A 19,036-nucleotide genomic window follows, 5' to 3' on the forward strand; every position below is an offset into this window, starting at 1 on the left:
AAGCCACAGGCAGATGGGAACGGGCCACGGTGCAGTGTGTGAGTGACACTGTCCTGCCCGTAAAACTAACAGTACAACACACTCCGTGTTTTAACTCTTGCTGCTATTTTTTCTATTTCCAACATATCACCTTCAAGAATTACATGTTCACTTTCAGCCTCCTATACTGTAGCTCATCCCCTGACAGGTGCCATTGTAACGGGAAAAAAACAATGTTATTCACTTCACCAGTCAGTGGTTTTAAAGTTGTGGCTGATCGGTGTTTGTAATTTATTTTTCGGATGGAGGAATTGGTGTATCATGAATATATGATACCGAACCGACGGGATACGCAGATGTTGATTATTATAACAATTTGAAACAACAACTTTGTCTTGAAATAGTCTGGCTGCGTGTATAGAAATGCGATAACACTCAGTTCTTCAAGATAATTTTTGTAGTACCATATAAAGCTATAGTACAATATTCTTTACACCCTGGCTGAAAATTTTCGCTCTAAGGATCAATGTACTGACTTGTACTGAATGTAATCATAGATCTTAAATTATGGCGTTGAAGTTTTTAATGTGGGATTATCAACAAAAGTTGTGTGTGTGTAGATGCCATTTACGTTAACTTAGTAACAATATAAAGATCTGCCTCTTCTGACATGTATGGAATGTCATTTGAGTCCCTTTAGCGTTGCAGGCGTACCCGATTGGCGTTTCCATAGAAACGAATGTCAACAGAAGAGGGCTGCCAGAAAGTGTCCCGTACTTTAAAACCTTTTGCTCTGTATATATTAAGACTGTAAAACAACTGGTTGACGCAGAATATTTATATATGTACGGCATTTTACAGACATACATATTACTGAAAAAATGAGCAGCATTTTTGACGTATTGTTAACCGAAATGCTAAACAAGACGTCACAAAACATAATTAGCAAAAGATAGTATATATACAGTATCTTCTTTCTTTTTACATTGTAGCAAAATGAGTTCTTCGACGCTATCAGCTGTAACATCTTCAGTTTCATTGGATTTGGAAAGTTCAGGAGAAACCGAAAAGGAGAACGTGCCAGCACCAGACACTGAGAGCGTCTTCTCGGATAAAGCGTCTCTCCTGAGCCGCACTTACGTCCGGACGGCTCTCACCTCACAATGTGCCCAAGTGGACTCGCGTGCCAGTATCTGCTATAGTGCAAATGGGACATTTCGTGTGATCAGTTCGGAGGGCAAAAACGAGAACCGCTTTTTTGACTTTTGCGTAAAAGTGTCAGAAGTTAACAGTCCGCTGATCAAAGCAATCGCCTCTTGTGAGCAGCAGAACAATGAATGGAATCCTCAAATGGAAGACGCGTCAGTTCTAGTGAATGGATACGGCCAGAAATCGGAAGCGTGTCTCATTGGCGTGTTTGGCGGATTCCACGGAGGCTGCGCCGCCAAAATATCATCAGAAGAGCTCCCACTTCTTTTCCTGGAACAACTCTCAAAACGCCCATCTTTAAAGTATTCAACAACAACGGAGGATATGCAAAAGCTCTCCAGTTTTCGTCCTTTGTTTCGTAATTCAGATGAGCCCAGCATCTCAAACGATAATCCCAGCGACACAATACACATTCACAGAGCTTTCGAAGAGGCGTTTTGGAGAATGGACCGAGTGTTGTCTCTGGGTCGCAACGAAACCTCCAGGATTAGGTGGAGTGGCTGCACCCCTTTGATTTGCCTAATCGAGAGCTCAGGACAAGAAATAAAGGCAGTGGGAGAAGATGTGAAGGTACAGGCGGGACAGCGGGGTCACATCCCTGGAATGATACACATTGCCAATGCCGGTAAGGGTCAGTCACTCAGTCAAGTTTTAATTTGATTTGCCATTTTTTTCCAGGGGTTGACACAGACGCACCCTTTTGTAATAAGAGAGATAACGTTAACCTTCTTTTTTTATCCCCCTTACTTCAATTCAGAATCAATAATGGTAAGATGTCATAAATTCAGTGGGTAGTAACCATACACAATTATTAATTCTATTTTACAGTTGTTTACATTTATAAAACATACTTCTACTTGTAAACCCGGCATGCTGTATACTCATTTCATACAGTACAACATTATCAAATTATAAGCAACAAACAACCTGAAGTTACTATGGTTTCTTTATTTTATTTTCTGAACACTATCACAAAAAGATAGCAAAGTGGCGGAGGATGGTGTTGCTGCCTTCCTCGGTTTGAAGGTAGAGTAGCAATTCCAAATTGGCGTTGTGTCATTGTGAATGAATGAATGGTGTGGATTCAGGCGGGCTTGAGAATGTTATGTAAATAAAGCACATACAAACTAATATACCGTACATGTACACAACATATGCATCATGCCATATTGATAAGAATGTCCCAAAGTTTGTGGTACAAGATATACGTGTTCATGCCGTGCCACACCATGAAAGGGATCTCAGTGAAAGGCACACAAGGACTCAGACACAACCAGGAAACGATATCTGTCGATGACTAAAACTATTTGGTAACTGCTGTTCTGTGTACCTTCAGCATCCCTCCTACACCTTTGCTCGGTATTTTCCTGCCTCTCAACATCTCCTGCCTGATGCATCGTCTCTTGATCGCATTCCCATAAGGCCTGCTTATCTGACATTTCGAGGCACCCTGCTCGATTTTTGACTGCCAACAATGGGCCCCCATTACCTGCATCATTCAGCACATAATTTGTTTTGTTAGTGTTGAAATGCCCCATTTTAAGTACTTTTTTTGTTAAAAGTGAATTAGGAATTCAACTTCATACCCTTGACTTATTTCGTTATAATCCCTACTACTGATCCACCAACGCTAAACTGATAAACTGACCAATCAAATTGCTTGGAGAGACCGGACACACACACACACACACACATTTTATTTTTATTATATAGTAGAGAAATACAATTTAACAGTTACTTAATAATTTAGCTTTAATTGGTGTCTGGACCCATGTAGATTAAGTACATGTGTAAATGTGACCATCAGGTTGATACCCACCTTGTGCCAGACGCTGCAATACAATCAGCTTTGGCAAACCAGCAATGGATTAAGCAGGGTGACCATCACCTATCTACTACAGCATTTAACACAAGGAAAAATAGATGAAGTGACAGTTCTTTGTACGGCACACTCACTCACATTCGGCCACTTTAACACCAGGGGACCCAGACAGCATCATCAGAAGACTCATGTGGACATGGGGAAAACATGCAAACTGTACACAGTTGGTGACAGGGGAGCAATTTAAACCTAGCACTCTGAAGCAGCGAGCCACTCTGAACCATTGCTGCACTAAATTATATCTATTGAAGAATTAGAAGTATATTTCAAAAGGTTAGTAGGGAAGTTTACTACCAAAACAGGCATTTGATTCTGTAAACCTTAAGAGTCAGGAAACATTTAATGTATTTTGTATACATTTGATTTAACAAGATGATCAAAAAGGTCTAAGTGGATTCTACAAACATCCAAAAATGAGCTCATGTTGATTTACCAATTTCTGGCATTTGTGGCCTAGAGTGTAGGTTTCTTGTCTAAGGATAAAGAGCAAAATCAAATATCAAACTATCATTACATTTCTAAAACTGGAGAAAAATATGCCTACAGATTCTTTCTTGCCTAGTCAACATGTACTAGGACCCTTCCGCTAAACCCTGGATGGTTTTACTGGTGCATTACTTACCAGGTCACTCAAAACCTTCTGATCACTCCTATTATATACTGTATATAAAACATATTCTATATGTATACATTGTCAAACATTTTCCATGTGTCATTTTTGCACTGATTGCAGCAATTTATGAAAAAATACAATCGAGATTAAGCCATTCATCCATTTCAAGAACTTTTTTTTTATTAATTCCGCATAAAGCTGGAATTTGTTGTATTAGCAGCTAGTCTTAAGGCAAAAATGAACCCTGCACAGAATACCACACCAGGCCCTAGTAGAGCACACTCCCATGCAGGCCAATTAAATACTGGCATTCAACCAAAAGGCATGTCTGAACTATGAACGGAAACCCATACATAACTGAAGGGAAGAATAAAGAAAATTGACACAAAAGGTACTGTCTTGTTGGAATCAATTAGCGATACAAGTGGCATGAGGCAGCACTACAGCCTACAAGACCAAAAGCATCAATAGCTAGGAAAATGGAAACAAAAGTGGTGGGGTATGACACATTACTGCATAGAAAACATTAATCTGTTAAAACAGGTTACATGAGAAAAAGATATCATTAATGTGTTTACTTACATGCAGCACACTGATTAGCACTACTCTCACATGGGACTGCCACTGCCTCCATGGAGTCTGCATGTTCTCACGGTGCTTCTGTGGTTTTATGCCTACATCTCAAAAACGTGCATGTGACCGAAGACTCCAGATTGCCTAGGTGCCTAAGTGTGACCGATAATGGGCCAATGCTCCATTCAGGATTTTTTAAATTTTTTTTATATTTCTTTTCAGTTTATTTTGCTAGGATTGGTCATGGCCCCATGGCACAAAGCTGGTTGAGAAAATTGAGAAATGTTTACATAAACAGGACGGAAACTCCATGCCTCTCAAAGCTTAAGGTACTACTTTATAGAACCCTGCTGCTAGTGCTTCATTTCCTCCTTTGTATCGTTTCAGTCATAAAACTGCGTACATGGCCAAACAGTTGAAAGCAGCATTTACTGTGAAGTTCTCCATTGTTATATTTAATGTACATGGAGCCTTAGGAGAAGTATCAATGGCTTTGTGTTGATTATTGGAAATGTTTAATCATTAACACAGTTCACTTAAATGAAATATAACTGCCAAACAAAATATCAAAGGCCAATTTTGTTGCACTCACAGAGCAACTGTAAGACACCAGCAAAGTTCTTATCTACTGGTATACTTTGCAAGAAGAAATCTTCACGTTCTGCTCTCCCCTCCTTTTCTATTTTGTGCTGCTTATGCAGTTTAGAATTTTGTAAGTACAACTAACTGTTAAGGTAAACAAACCTTCAGGTTATGTTTTTATACAGGGTGCACCAAATGTGTATGAATCCGGTACTGTTCATAGTAAGCATTTAAGAGTTAAAAAGTCATTACAGGGATCTCTATAGCACCATCTGCTGGAGTGTAGTGAAATTCAATGTTGCAAATGGGTTAAGCTGAATCATTGCCCAACACTAAAGAGGAACTCTCCAAAGGGCAAGATATGCAAACTACAAATCGGCCTAATATTATAATACATATATATATATATATGTGTGTGTGTGTGTGTGTGTTTGGACTCATTGGGGGGCACACTGCTCTTCAGCCCCATTGCTTTATGCTGCATTGTGATGGAATGATTGCATGTGTAGAATGTACAGACGGTTCTGAGCATTCAGGCTATTGCCTGAAAGCACATTTCGATTCTTTTCTCTACTCTTGGATTTTAATGTTATCTATGATTCCCACTGAGAGACCATTAAAAAGAATGCTTCTGTAGTTCTTTACTTCTGTCAGTAATACCTCAAATTCACTTTTATTGAAGTTTCTTCTATGTTTTCCCAATTTGTTACACTCTGTGGTGCATTACTATGTAAAGACATTACTCAAGGACATGGAGAAATTTATATGGTGATTAGATCCTTTAAAAAAAAAAAAAAATTATATACAGTATATATATTTTATGGGAATGGGAGGTCATGTGTGTTAGCTAAAATTGTATGCACAAACAAGTATGTACTTTTAAGTAGACTGAAAGTCTGAAAACTTGGCATGACACATGGTGTACGCAAGGTTTTATAGATTGTTTTTCTGGTGTGTACACTTTTTTGCCTTTCTAATGTAAATAAAATCTTCCTATGGAATCTAAGCAAAGGTTTGATACAACAGGCCCCTGGTCTTTACACAGCCAGAAACATGCAGAGAGAATATAAAATCATGAAGCACATTTTGGCACTGGTTTCTTTCCAAATGAAAATAAAGCACCTGTCAGAATCAGTTACTTTTATATGCAGATGGATATAACCAAGAAAGCTTGTAAAACTTAATCGATACAGAATTTTCATTACAAAAAAAAAAAAAAAAAGTCTCGGGTTTAATTTTCAGGTAGTTTTTTTTTTTTTTTGTTCGTTTTTTTAGCCCACCTCAGAAACCCTTTTAAATGTAGGTTTTTCTTTGGGATTAAAAACAAAATGAAAAGTTAAATTGCTTTTGTGAAACTATGTTACAAATGAAACATAGTCAAATAATGTCAGCATGAACTTGCAGTGACTGGGCTTCATGAACAGTCTAGATATTATTATTACCTGCTCTTCAAAATGGTCACAACTCCATCTAGGGTGGTAAGAAAGTTCACGATTAATAAAGAAAGGTGCCAAGGTTGGTCGCCACTGGTAAACTCACAAAACTAAAAGGTTGCTGCAATTGTCTGTCCACAACTTAAAAAGGACTAGAAAAGAGTATCAATTATTAACAACATTTACAGAGAAAACTATAACAAGCAGCTTATATCCTTACACAAGCAGCAACAGATTTACTAAATGAACACCCTTGAAACCCTACCCATTATCATTAGTATTATTGTGCAAATTTTTCTTATTAAATGATGCAAATCTAAGTACTAGGAGTATGTAATTAAATGTTTAATTATCCCCATATTTCTTTCTTACCTGTATGAATGCAGACTCTCACTTCAGATGATTTTTTATTTTTTTGGTAAGTAATGTCTTGCTTTTACAGATTACATGGACCAGCTGTCCCAGGACCGATTCAAGAACAGTATTAGCTGGCATACAGGGCACCACTGATGAAAGCTGTAGTTCCTTTCGAATTTTTCCATTATGATGGATGATGACAACTTGAAAGATATGGTAGATGGCTCCAGTTTGTTGCAATAGGAGGATACATTCTTGTGGATACATAAATGTTTTCATGAGACCTCTTTCAGCATACCTGCTACTGCTTATTATTATTTTTTTTAATTAAGACATTCAAAACATCATGTTCCTTTTATCATACTAAGGTATCCAAAAAAAAATCAAAACTGATTAACTGTTCACCAGGGAAACAGCTGCTTTTTAATTAATTTTATCTTTTAACAAACAATTATGGTAGTCTGATGCATATTATCAGTATTCTTCTTAGGTTATTATAGCCATTTATCTGTTAAAGGTTGAAAGAAACCTCTGCATTTAAATAAACAGAAGTTGACTGACTGCATTTTTGTTCAGGTAGAGCTGAAAGTGCACGTTAAGCAGCTCAAGACAAAAATACCTATCTGAACATGAACTGCATGTGGAAAGAGACATTTTCCTAATAAGAAAGCTGCTTTCTCACATCAAATAAATACATTTGAAGTTTATCTTAAGATATTAATAATTTGTTCATACAGCTGACTGATTATACACAAGTTCTCCAAGAACAATAACTCATATGAATTGTAGTTTTGCATGTTAGCCTTCTGCTGGCTCACTTGCCATTCATTATTTCAGACCGCAAGAAAAGTTTTAAATTGTTGCAAGTTAAGTACAATCAAAATACAGTCTATAATGCAATCTGGTAATGAAAACCAGAAGGCACTGCAGCTTGATAAAAAGGAGTCTTTCACTTTACTATTATTTACCCATTTGTAATGAATTATTATTATTATTATTCATGTGTTATTGATTCTAAATGCAGACATCCTTCTGACAGAATTAAAGAAAAAAAAAATCAATGCTCTGCAAGGAACATTCTTAGTAGTTTTGATATATTTTTCTGATTTGGATACAGAAAACTTTATGCAACATCATTTATACTTCTGTACATAAATCAATATATAGAAACAAAAGGATTGAAATCATTAAGTGTTATCTGAATATACATTGCTATTAATGTGGCCACCAAAAACCCCATTAAACTGTTCTGTATTATTTACCAGGTAATACACATGCAGTTTTATGCAGAAATGGAAAAGGCTACCGTCTGACAAAAGACCACAGCACTGCAAATCCAAAGGAAAGAAAACGAATTCTTCAATGTGGAGGATCCATTAGCCTTAATGAAAAACATGGATTAGTAGAAGGGCTAACAAAGGCAACACGTGGTCTGGGTCATCATGGAGATCCCCTACTCAAGAGGTCTGTTATACCTGTGCCATGCTCTGCTTCTATACCAATTGACTGTTCCTTCCAGTTTTTAATTTTAGCTTCCAGTGGTCTCTGGGAGGTATTAAATGAAACTGATGTTGCAAAGATTGGACTAGAAAGTATAAAAACCTACTTCAAGTCAAAAGACAGCAGTCACAGAAATTTTAAAACATTAAGACAAAGTCCTGTTTGCAATCAAGATTCAAAAGATTTCCTCTGTGCTTCTCAAAGTAACAACAGGACAAAACATATTCATAATGAAATTAAAGAAGGAATGTCACAAAGCTCTCTTAAAACACAGTCATCTGTTATTGAAGACAGTCCTGAAAATGAATATTTCAAAAATCTTGCAGGTTTGATTTGCAAAAACATTGTGAAATCTGCAATGATGGCAGGATCCAAGGAAAATATTTCAGTTACAGTTGTTATTCTACCTGGCTGTGACTTTATTGCTGAAAAACGTTAAATAGTATATATGAAGTTAACAAAACAATGGGGGAAACAGCTTTGAGTAAACATACTTAAGTGTAATGTATTTGGCAAATAACTGACTTGTAAATATAATTTGTTCATTTTAAAAGTGCATTTTTTTCTAACAACATGCTCAAATCAATCAGCTTGCTTTTTTATATTTATTTAATAACAGAATTGTTTGCACTTGACATTAAACTGGTTTAAATGTGCACAGCAAACAATTTTCCCTTTTTAATTACTTGTCTTATTACATAAACTAGCACCTGGGCATCTTTACTGATCAGTTTTTTATCCCTGTGTTACACCGTCATCTCTGTGTTGCTAGGCAGTACTCTGAATAGTTTGAACCAGCTGTCTGTCTGTCTAAACATCTGAAGACTGAATACTCTATGAAGTATGTACAAGAAATCAATGTCTTATGAGTGCAAAGTAAAACAAATGTTAAAAATATAAAAATCATACTTAATTTAAGTTTTGAGAAAATACAAGACAAACCACTAAAGTAATTTCAAATTCTTTGTTAATAACACTACATACATTTATAAAGACCACCACGGATTATAATTTAACCATTTGTGAAAATTTCTAAACCCTTTCTATATGGAACTGCTTCTTTACTGTACATATTTTGTGATTATTTGAGCTCTCTAGCAAACTTTAGTCCAACTAGTGGTATGTTAAAAAGTAAGATACATTGCAACACCCTTATTTACAGTAAATTATTTAACAAACACCAATTGTAATAATGGACAAATAATATTAATGAGCTGTTAGTGCAAGGCATGATTTACATTTTCACTAGACCTGCTGAATTATTTATTACACGTGGTCATTATCAACTCTGCGGGGAAAAAAGTAGTTAGCACAAACACTATTTTAAATTAAAGAAACGGATGTCACCCATTACCAAAGTCTGGTTTAGCTGATAACCTGCTAGGTCACGAACATGATCAAATAAAAAAAATACTTTTAACTGGCTACCATAATAATAGATAGGATTTACTTTCCCACTCCAAAAAACGAATATCCGACTTACTGCAGGTCAATTTTCATATAGAAATCACTATGAACAGGAATGTATTTTTACGGAAAACTGTTCTTGCAGAAATACTGTAAACAATTGCACAATGCCACTAAAAAAACTAGAAGGTCATGACCGAAGAGCCTGACAATTTATTTCCCCTACTCCCTCCCCCAAGGTACAGGGAGGTACTGGGGATTTGCCTGGGTTCTAATGCTACAAGTCTATCTGGTGGGAAGTTAAAGGACACAAAAAAAGCAAAAAAAAAAAAAAAAGCACAACTGGATACAATAACTTTTTGGTGATTGCTAATAACACTTCCCTATAACAAGAGTGGGTAATCTAAGCTAAAACCATTGTATCAGACAGGTCTGTCCTTTTCAGCTATAAAGTTGATGTTTCTGCTGCCAAGTAATGTTAAAAAATTATATTTAGGCCTTGTAGTGATACATGCATCAGAATTTTGAAGTACATCTTTAAAAAATAAAAAGTTCAAAAGACATAAAATAAACTTTGTATTAGAAATGCAACTATACACAGTCTTTTTTTAGCTATTCTGGGTTAAACACCCCTCAATTCCTTTGTTATTCAGTTAAGGAAGAGACTTCTTTGAGATGCATTTAGTTATCTTCCTGTTAGTTACTACAGCACTGGCTCTTGTTCTGTTGGGTAGTCTCAGTAAGGTCTACTCCTCTGTTTCTTCCACTGTTTGCTCCTGTATTTTGTGGTTCATTTTTAGGCAATCTCTTTGCTGAAAAAGAATATATGCATCTTAATCAGAGCAAATACTCAGATTGACTTTTAAATAATAAACATTTTTTTTCATAAACCTAAGAACATACTTTGTGGAGAAGAGTCCAAAAATTGCAGAACACCTAGAATATGCTAAGTAATCTACAGGCCAAAACAAACAGGTTATAATAAACTACATTTTAAATAAATGATAAAATTTATCAGATTATTTGTTAAGAAACCACAGTACAATATATAAGATTAGAGAATTAAATTATTTATCTCCAGCTTGTATATTTCTTTGAAACCTTACTAATTGATATTAGCAATATATTTTGTTCAAAACAAAATCCAAAATCAACAGTCAATCTTGTACATGAAGGAACCTGTATCATATAGTGTGATAGGAAAAGGTTGCAAAATTAGCATATTCTCTTCTGAAGTGCAGCATGAGCAGCTCAAAACAAAAGTACATTTAATGACAAATCCACCTTAGAATAAGAGGGGGGAAAAAAAAACACACTCCAGCTTTTCTTAGGGTACTCCAGGCTCTGCTGACATGTAAGCTGGATTAAACAACTACAATGATTACTTTATTACTCTGTAGGCATGTGGATCAGTAAATTTAAATGGCGTGAAGTTGTATTTGGAATTGCTGTATATACTCACGTTATAAGTCAAGTCTTGAAACATGAAAAATCGATCATAAAATCAGACCCCGGCTTATACACCCGTTCAAAAATGCGACACTTAAAATTATTATTTTTTTTTTTACATCTTCTTGCCTCCTCCAATCTCGTATCAGCTTCTCAGATGCATCGAATTTTGTTGCAGCAGCGCAGTTACCAATTTCTTTCACTATTTCAAAGACGTTTAATTTAAAACCAGCTTCATATTTTCTTCTGATCGAACACTCCATAGTAGATAAGGGATGCTCTTACAATAAAGGTGTATGAGGGTGTGAGATACAAAAAACACAAATCAGTGCAAACGTTAATTCAGAATAGTTTGGGTATTACCATGTGGTCACGTAGGCACAATACATAGAAAAAGAAAAGTGTGCTCTGTGGTTACTCTCTCTGGTGGGCGTTAGCTTATCATAATTTCTTGGACCAATAGGATGAGTTTTCAGCATTCGACTTATATGACCGACATAATAAAATACCAGAAATTATATGGTAAAATCAAATCCAGACTTATCCGCGAGTATATACGGTAGTTTTAAGATTTCATGCTGAACACTGCTTTGCTGTGGACTTTTATGGATTTAAGTGGGGTTGGAAAAATAAGGGATGAACTAATACATACAAGAATTATATAGCTCAGGAATTAATTACATCCATAAACTTGCTGAACCAAATACAACTGCACAGATCCTAATCTGTTATTTTAACACTAAAAATTTGGATGTGAACATCAGTAGGGTTTATGGCCAACCCCAACTATTCTATAACATTTCAGTAATTATTTACCCCTCTGATGCCGATCTTTCTGATCATTAAATAGGTCATTACGATAGCAATGGACAAGAAGAATTCATAATTAATTGCAGAATTACAGTATTTGAGGGTTTCTCTAGATGCCTCTTTCTCTTGTATGATTTGGCTCAAAATCTAATCAGCATATCTTCATCTCATAACAGGCTTACATTTCAAGTTTGGTATTTTTCCATCCTCAAGAAACTGTGATACACAGACACACACCCATCATTGAGATATGGATGCTTTCGGTATCGGGATACTAAAACATCGAGATCCGTCAAAAAACAGGGATTGAAATTTTTGTCGAATGTAAAGCTTTTACTCCTCCCCCATAAATGATAGATTATAGTGGGAGAGGGGGCAAAGCAAAATAGAAAAACAACTACAGGTTTTATTTCCTAATGTCATTATCCTACAAAAATTACTTGTACATATGTTGTAAAGGTTTCTAAGCTCTTTTAGAACTCCCGCCAATGGGATGAAATAAATAATAATAATAATAATGCATTTTATTTATAAGGCACTTTACATTAGCAGTAAATCTCAAAGTGCTACATAAAAAGTTTAAACAAAGGCAAAGCAAGATAAAAACAGGGATAAAACAATAATTATAGCATTCTTGTTAATAAGCTTTCCTAAACAGAAAAGTCTTTAGCTGTTTTTTAAAACAGCCCACAATCTGCCGTGTTCTTAGGCTCTCTGGTTGGGTATTCCAGAGCCGTGGAGCAGCAGCTGCAAAGGCTCGGTCACCCATTGTGTGAAGTTTGGTCACAGGGGGGCAAAGGCAGTAGGTATTTGCAAAATGGAGGTTTCTTGCAGTGTATTGTAGTATAAGGAGTTCCTCAAGATATTGTGGAGCATTTCCATGGACACACTGGTGAGTAAACAAACAAGAGTTTGTATTCGATACGGAGATGGATAAGGAGCCAATGAAGTGACCGAAGGATTTGTGAAATGTGTTTATATTTCTGCACCCTCATCAGGATTCTTGCAGCAGTATTTGAATTTGTTGTAGCTTTTGAAGGCTCTTGTTGGGTATCCCAAAGAGGAGTGCATTACAATAGTCCAGTCTGGATGAGACAAAGGCATGAACCAGCTTTTCAGCATCACAGAGGGAGAGGTAGGGACGGAGTTTGGCTGTGTTTCAGAGATGAAGGAATGCAATTTTACAAAGGTGATGGACATGTGTATCAAGTGACAGATGGGAGTCTAACTTGACACCCAGATTTGTAACAGAAGGGGAGAGGGTAATGGTACGTCAGAAAAGGAAATACAATTTACAGAGGAAAGAAGTTGATGGGGGGTGCCAATTAAAAGAGCTTCAGTTTTGGTGCTGTTCAGCTTGAGGAAGTTTTTGGACATCCAGGCCTCAATCTCATCCAAGCAAGAGGAAAGAGTTGATGGATGTGTAACAGAACTCATATCCAGTCTCACATAGAGCTGCGTATCATCGGCATAGCAATGGAATGAAACTTCATGCTTGCGGATGACGTGACCCAGGGGTAGCATATAGATATTAAAGAGGGTCGGCCCAAGGACTGATCCTTGTGGGACCCCACAGGTGACAGTGTGGGTATGAGATTTAGCATCCCCCAAGGCCACATGCTCAGCCCTATCTGTAAGATAGGACTTGAACCACTCCAAAGCAATGCCAGAAAGTCCAATTGTATAGTGAAGATGATGGAGAATATTATGATCTACCGTATCAAATGCAGCTGTCCCTGGTCAGCAGCCATCAGGAGGTCATTGGTGACTCTAACCGGGGCTGTCTCTGTGAGAAGTTTGGAAACCAGATTGAATTTTTTGAGGTGTTCCTGAAGCTGAACCAAAACAACCTTTTCCAAAACCTTAGACAAAAATGGAAGGTTGGAGATCGGACGATAGTTTGCTATCACTTCAGGATCCAAAGATGATTTTTTTTAAATGAGGTCTAATTTTTGTAGTTTTCAAGGCCAGTGGGACTAAGCTGCTCTGGAGAGAGAGAGATTAATGATATCAGCAATAACAGGGCTTATATCGGATACATTAGCTTTTTCAGAGGAGTAGAAAAAGGGTCCAATGAACACGTTGAAGGCCTCATCCTCTGTATGATGCCCTCAACTTCTTTAACTATGGTACACAGGAACTGGGAAAGGCAGCCCATTGGCTTCGATGTAGAAACATCCAGTGATGGAGGGCTGGAGGCAGACAATGAGGAGCAGATGATGTCCACTTTAGAGGTGAAATATTCAATAAAATTATTGCAGGCATAGGTGTGAGGATTGACTAAATGATTTATCACGGAAAAAAGTTGTTTGGAATTTCCAAGACTGTTGTTGATTAAATTTGAATAGTACTGAGATTTGGAAGTGGTCAGTGCCCTGGAGTAGCTTTTTTGGTGATCCTGATAAGCTAATTTGTGGACCGTTAAACTGGTTGCAACAAAACGCCGCTCGAGGGCTCACTCAGCTGCTTTCATCTGTCGAAACTCACTTGTAAACCATGGGGCAGATTTTACAAAAGAGACCACTTGTGATTTAAATGGGGCATGGGTCTCAAGGATGTTATGGAGCCCATTGTTGTAATAATCGACTAATTCACTGACAGAAGAAAGGTGGGGAGCAATGAAGATGTTCATAATGTCAGCATTTAAATCAGTCAAATTTATTTTTTTCAGGTTCCTAAAGCGGATACAGCACTGTGGTTTAGAGTATAGTGAATTTGTAGGTAAATCCACGGAGACAATTTTGTGATCGGAAACACCCAGATCAAGTACTTGGGAGGTCAGAGATGAGGACTGTTGTGAGTGGAGACCTCGACAAGTTGCCTCAGATTTAGGCAGTCCAGGAGCTCTAAGAGCTAGGCAGCTAAGTAATTAGAGGGTGTGTCCACATGAATGTTGAGATCTCCAAGAATCAGTACATTTGATGATGTTGTACAGAAAGATGACAGCAGCTCATTCATTTCCGTAATGAAATCAGGGTGTTGTTTTGGTGGTTGATAAATAAGTATTGTTATAAAAAGTGGATGCTTGCAATTAATTGCCAGGCATTCAAAAGTTAAGAATTCAGGAAGAGGGAGAAGTGATAATTGCAAACCTACCCGATGGATTACAGCCAGACCACCGCCAAGTCCAGAGCTGCGGGCCTTTTCGAGTTAGGTGTACCCAGGAGGGCATGACTCGTTGAAAACTGAGTATACCTCGGATTTTTGCCAGGTCTCAGTCAAACAAATGATGTTAATCCCCCTTGTCTACAATGTGATTATAAATTAGACAGGCTTTATTTGTCAGGGACTGAACATTAAAAAGTTCAACTTTGATGTTTAGCGAGGTGTTGCTTTTAACCAGAGGACAAAGAAAGCTGAAACCCACTCCAGGCTTTCCGTCTCGCCGCCGAGCAGTGTTTTTAAAATGCAGAAGAACAGCCTGAAGCGCAATCACCGCATCTGTGGAAGACAGCTTCTCCATTGCTTCGGCAACTGCAGGCTCCCATCGCTGCAGTGGCTCACTGCAAAAGCAAATCCGAGCCGACGGTGTTTGCGCTATAAGTGCCTGTCGTCGATGGGTGATGCAAGGAACATTATAAATGCAGGGAAAAATATTACTTGGCTATGACCCTACCTGGTTGCTGTGTCTGTGTATAGGAGAGTGGTAGATCCCGCTACTATAAATAACCATGCTGTTCCTGTTCCAAGCTGAATAAAGCTGGTTTTGCTAAAGTACTGAGGGTTTTGGGGTGCAAGACAGGTACTCGCATGTCACAATGTAATACTAACTTGTTTGAGGAAATTCACCTGTACTTGGTGAAACCAATCCAAACCAAGAGATGTTTAACTATTCTACTATGTCTAGATTTCCAAGATGGTGGTCATGAGAATTGATAAAAACAGGACTGAAAGAATATTTTGGTTTGAGTAGTAAGCCTGAGAAGCTGAGGTTGAGATGAAACATCAACCGAGGAACAAAATCAGTCAAGCTGGGACACTGTTGCCATTACACCATGAAACAGCTGATGTTGTGTAATTTTACTATTTTTATAAATAGGTTAAGGCAACCAATGTTCAAGTTAAAGCAAGTCATCATAAAATGGGAAGGGTATCTATAATAAAGCTAAATACTAAATTTATTTAAAATACATGTGTAGTAAAGCTAAATACTAACGTTATATCATGCTGGAAAAAATTTCGTCGAGTCCTTTGGGGCAACTGCAGAAATGCAGTTCTCTATCATAACAGCAGGACTGAGTTATGACAACAGTAACAGGAAGTAAATGACTCATCATACTAGTTATGTCAATATTGCAGGCTAGTGGTGTTGGCATTATGCCCAAGGGTGTGACTGTTTATTACCTTGCTTCTCTAATATCTAAGAACAAATTCATGAAGACCACAGCTTAAACTAAAACTAATCAGTAATCTCGTTATTTGGCCTCAAATACCATCAGGTACTACTTACCAAGATAACATATCATAAAATGCCAACTGTTCTAGAACATAAGATCTACCATAGTCAAATCAGTTATCAAGCCTAAACCCAATTCATCACCTATGTAGAGAGGGAAAGACCCATTTTTTTTATTTTCACAGGTTACTGGAAGGTTGTTGGTTCAAATCTCATTACTGCTAGAAGGGATCCTGCTTCTTTGGGAACCTTGAACAAAACCCTTAACCTTAAAATTGCTCCATGGCGGCTGAACAATGGCTGACCCTACACTCTGATTTACAAAGGTCACATAAAAAGACAATTTTCTCTCAGGGATTAATAAAGTGTATCAAATACCAAAATACAAAAAAAAAAAAAAAAAAAAAAACCTGCAAAAATACATGCAATGTTTAACCCCTAAATCAAAAACAATCCAAAAATAAAACTGCAATTCTGACCAAAACCAAAGATGAAAACGACAGTGCTTTGGTTGTTTTTAAACTCCTAGTTAAGTATGATTAGAATATACACTGCATTTGCTGCAGATATAAAACAACAGATTTACAAGAATGGACACCACTAGAGAAGAGTATATAGTCTGAAGTAATGCTGGCACATACTGTATAAAACTACTTGTAACTGGGCACTAAAAACCTTAATCACTGAAGTGTTTTTTGTATTTTAACAAGTCAATAAGAGGGCAGATTAATCTCACCATTACAATAGTTAATATAAACACAGTGTAACTTTAACATGTATAGTAACAGATTTAATATGATTTTAAGTTTAAAGACAACTGTTATGCATTTCTTAGGAATTCTTAAATTTTCTTTACAATGGTAGTCTCCACTACTGTAACTGTCATCCAAAAGAATCAAACCTTATTTCATATAGCACTTCTCATTAACACAAGGCACTTTCAGTGTCTTGGCATGTTCATCGCTGGGATAAGCTGACAGTTATATGAGGTGATAAAGCATTTACTACAGCAAAAAATGATGCAGAATAAGGAAATTAAGCCGGAGGTACACAGAAGACATAACAATATATGATTCTTCATGTAATCTAGATAAACATTACAAATTCAGTGTAATTTCTTCATCTTTGTGACAACAACAAAAATTGTACTTTGTTTTCTTTCATGAATGGCTGTGGGGACAAGAAACAGCTAGTTGGTAATAAAAATATTATATTCCAGCATTAATATGATACTGTACCTATTGCCATAAATATTTCATTCACATTCATCGAAGTTTTGGCAGATGTTTCCATGAACAGCAAACTATTGTCATCTGCATAAGACTCTGCTTCCTGCAAAAGAGGCATTAAAAAAAGCTATTATCATTAAATCGTAAAATTATTGCTATCTGAATTTGTTGTCTACATTCTAAATGGCCTTTATTCTTGTATACTAAACAGTAATCAACATACCCTTTATATAATATATCTAGATTTCATTTAGCCAAATATAACTCACTAATGAAAACAGCAGCTTTTGTGCCATGCATGACCCTGAGCAAATTTCATCACTGCTTGAAACCCCTCTTGAGACATTCTTTAATCAGCACATGTGATCTAAGTTCAAAAGAAATCATGCTAAAATAAGAAAAGGCCCCTAAACTGACAGCACATATAGTTTAAAATTACTTCTATTGTTTTATAAGTAGTAACTGAGTTATTGATGGTCACAGGCAATGACACTGGAAGAAGATATTATTGAGCCTAAAGCTATAGACACAAGGGGTATGTGGCACTAGATGGCAATTAATACAGAGTATGTTACTATGTACCTGTACATGATGCTACTATGTACCAGATGTGACTTGAAATTATCAGCTACAAGGACTAATGTGTGAAGTGCGTAGAAATCCGACACCTCTCTATCTATCTATCTATCTATCAATCTGTCTATCTAGTATATCTATCAAAGAACCGTATGCACTGGAAGTTAGCTCATTCTATTTACAATATGCTCAAGTGAGGCTGATCTTAACTCAGATAATTTGGGTCAGGGGTAAAGGAGGACTGAAACAGCTGTCAGGCTGAAATGTCTATTCCCATTAAAAGTTTCCTAATGCTTTTACTTTTTGGGATTCTTTCACTATTTATTACATCTTTTTGTGTGACAGCAAGTCTCTTAAGGTGCATAAACAAGGCGACCACTTTAATATTTATACCTATTTGGCAAAACAAACAGCCGAATTCTTTAAATATACAATCATGGGGGACCTATTAATACATGTGACTGTGCACCTGGTCAACAGATTTACTTATTGTTTGACCAAATTTTATAATAGGCAAGGAGTGTAATCTAAGGAAATCTATGACAGTCTCAGCATCTCGGAAACTGTTGCCCTCCTGTTACGCTTCAAGCACTTCAAATCTCTACTAAGCATGGTGGAACAAAACACCTAGAAACCAGCGGTTCTACTGGCAAAACTTTGTTAAAGACAGAGGTCAGGAAAGAATAGGTTGACTTGTTCCAAGTCTACAAAAAGGAAACCTATATTATTAATTCACACTGCTTTAAACTCTGAAGGCAGGTGTGCTACAGCAGAATACAACCATGTCAGGTTCTACAGCGTTTAGCTAAGTATAAGAAGATGAGGCTACAGTGGGCAGGAAATCATCAAAACTGGATAACCAAACAATGAAAAAATACCCAACGAATCTTGACATGCTGATGAGAAGATGCAGAATTTAGCATAAACAGCATTAATTAATTTGCCAATCCTGCCTTGTGTAAAAGCTGCAGCCTAGTAGTCTTAGTATAATGGTATGGGAATGTTTTTGTGGCATATTATGCCTATTAGTACCAAGTGAGC

General features: G+C 36.9%; 2 protein-coding genes across 3 annotated transcripts in view; one reads left to right on the forward strand and one right to left on the reverse strand.

The window, feature by feature from the left end:
- Positions 1-721: 721 nt before the first annotated feature.
- LOC114664122 (protein phosphatase 2C-like domain-containing protein 1) lies at positions 722-8,597 on the forward strand. 2 transcript variants are annotated; one of them, XM_051936038.1, is made up of 2 exons: positions 722-1,813; positions 6,714-6,910. In XM_051936038.1, the coding sequence occupies exons 1-2, from the start codon at positions 976-978 to the stop codon at positions 6,779-6,781; spliced, it is 906 nt and encodes a 301-aa protein (XP_051791998.1). In that variant the 5' UTR covers positions 722-975; the 3' UTR covers positions 6,782-6,910. The 2 variants fall into 2 exon arrangements, with proteins under 2 accessions (XP_051791998.1, XP_028673927.1); XM_028818094.2 differs by lacking the exon at positions 6,714-6,910 and adding an exon at positions 7,894-8,597 and having other exon boundaries at positions 743-1,813.
- A 481-nt stretch (positions 8,598-9,078) lies between these two features.
- The window catches only part of rab5aa (RAB5A, member RAS oncogene family, a), a 41,421-nt gene continuing 31,463 nt past the window's right edge, over positions 9,079-19,036 (reverse strand). The window contains exons 5-6 of the mRNA XM_028818182.2: positions 17,429-17,522; positions 9,079-10,347 (exon numbers count right to left, since the gene is read on the reverse strand). Of these exons, the coding sequence (XP_028674015.1) occupies positions 10,232-10,347; positions 17,429-17,522 (210 nt within the window). The 3' untranslated portion in view covers positions 9,079-10,231. The remainder of the gene's footprint in view (positions 10,348-17,428; positions 17,523-19,036) is intronic.

Source organism: Erpetoichthys calabaricus, chromosome 13, assembly GCF_900747795.2.
Source record: "Erpetoichthys calabaricus chromosome 13, fErpCal1.3, whole genome shotgun sequence".
NCBI classification, from domain to species: domain Eukaryota; kingdom Metazoa; phylum Chordata; class Cladistia; order Polypteriformes; family Polypteridae; genus Erpetoichthys; species Erpetoichthys calabaricus.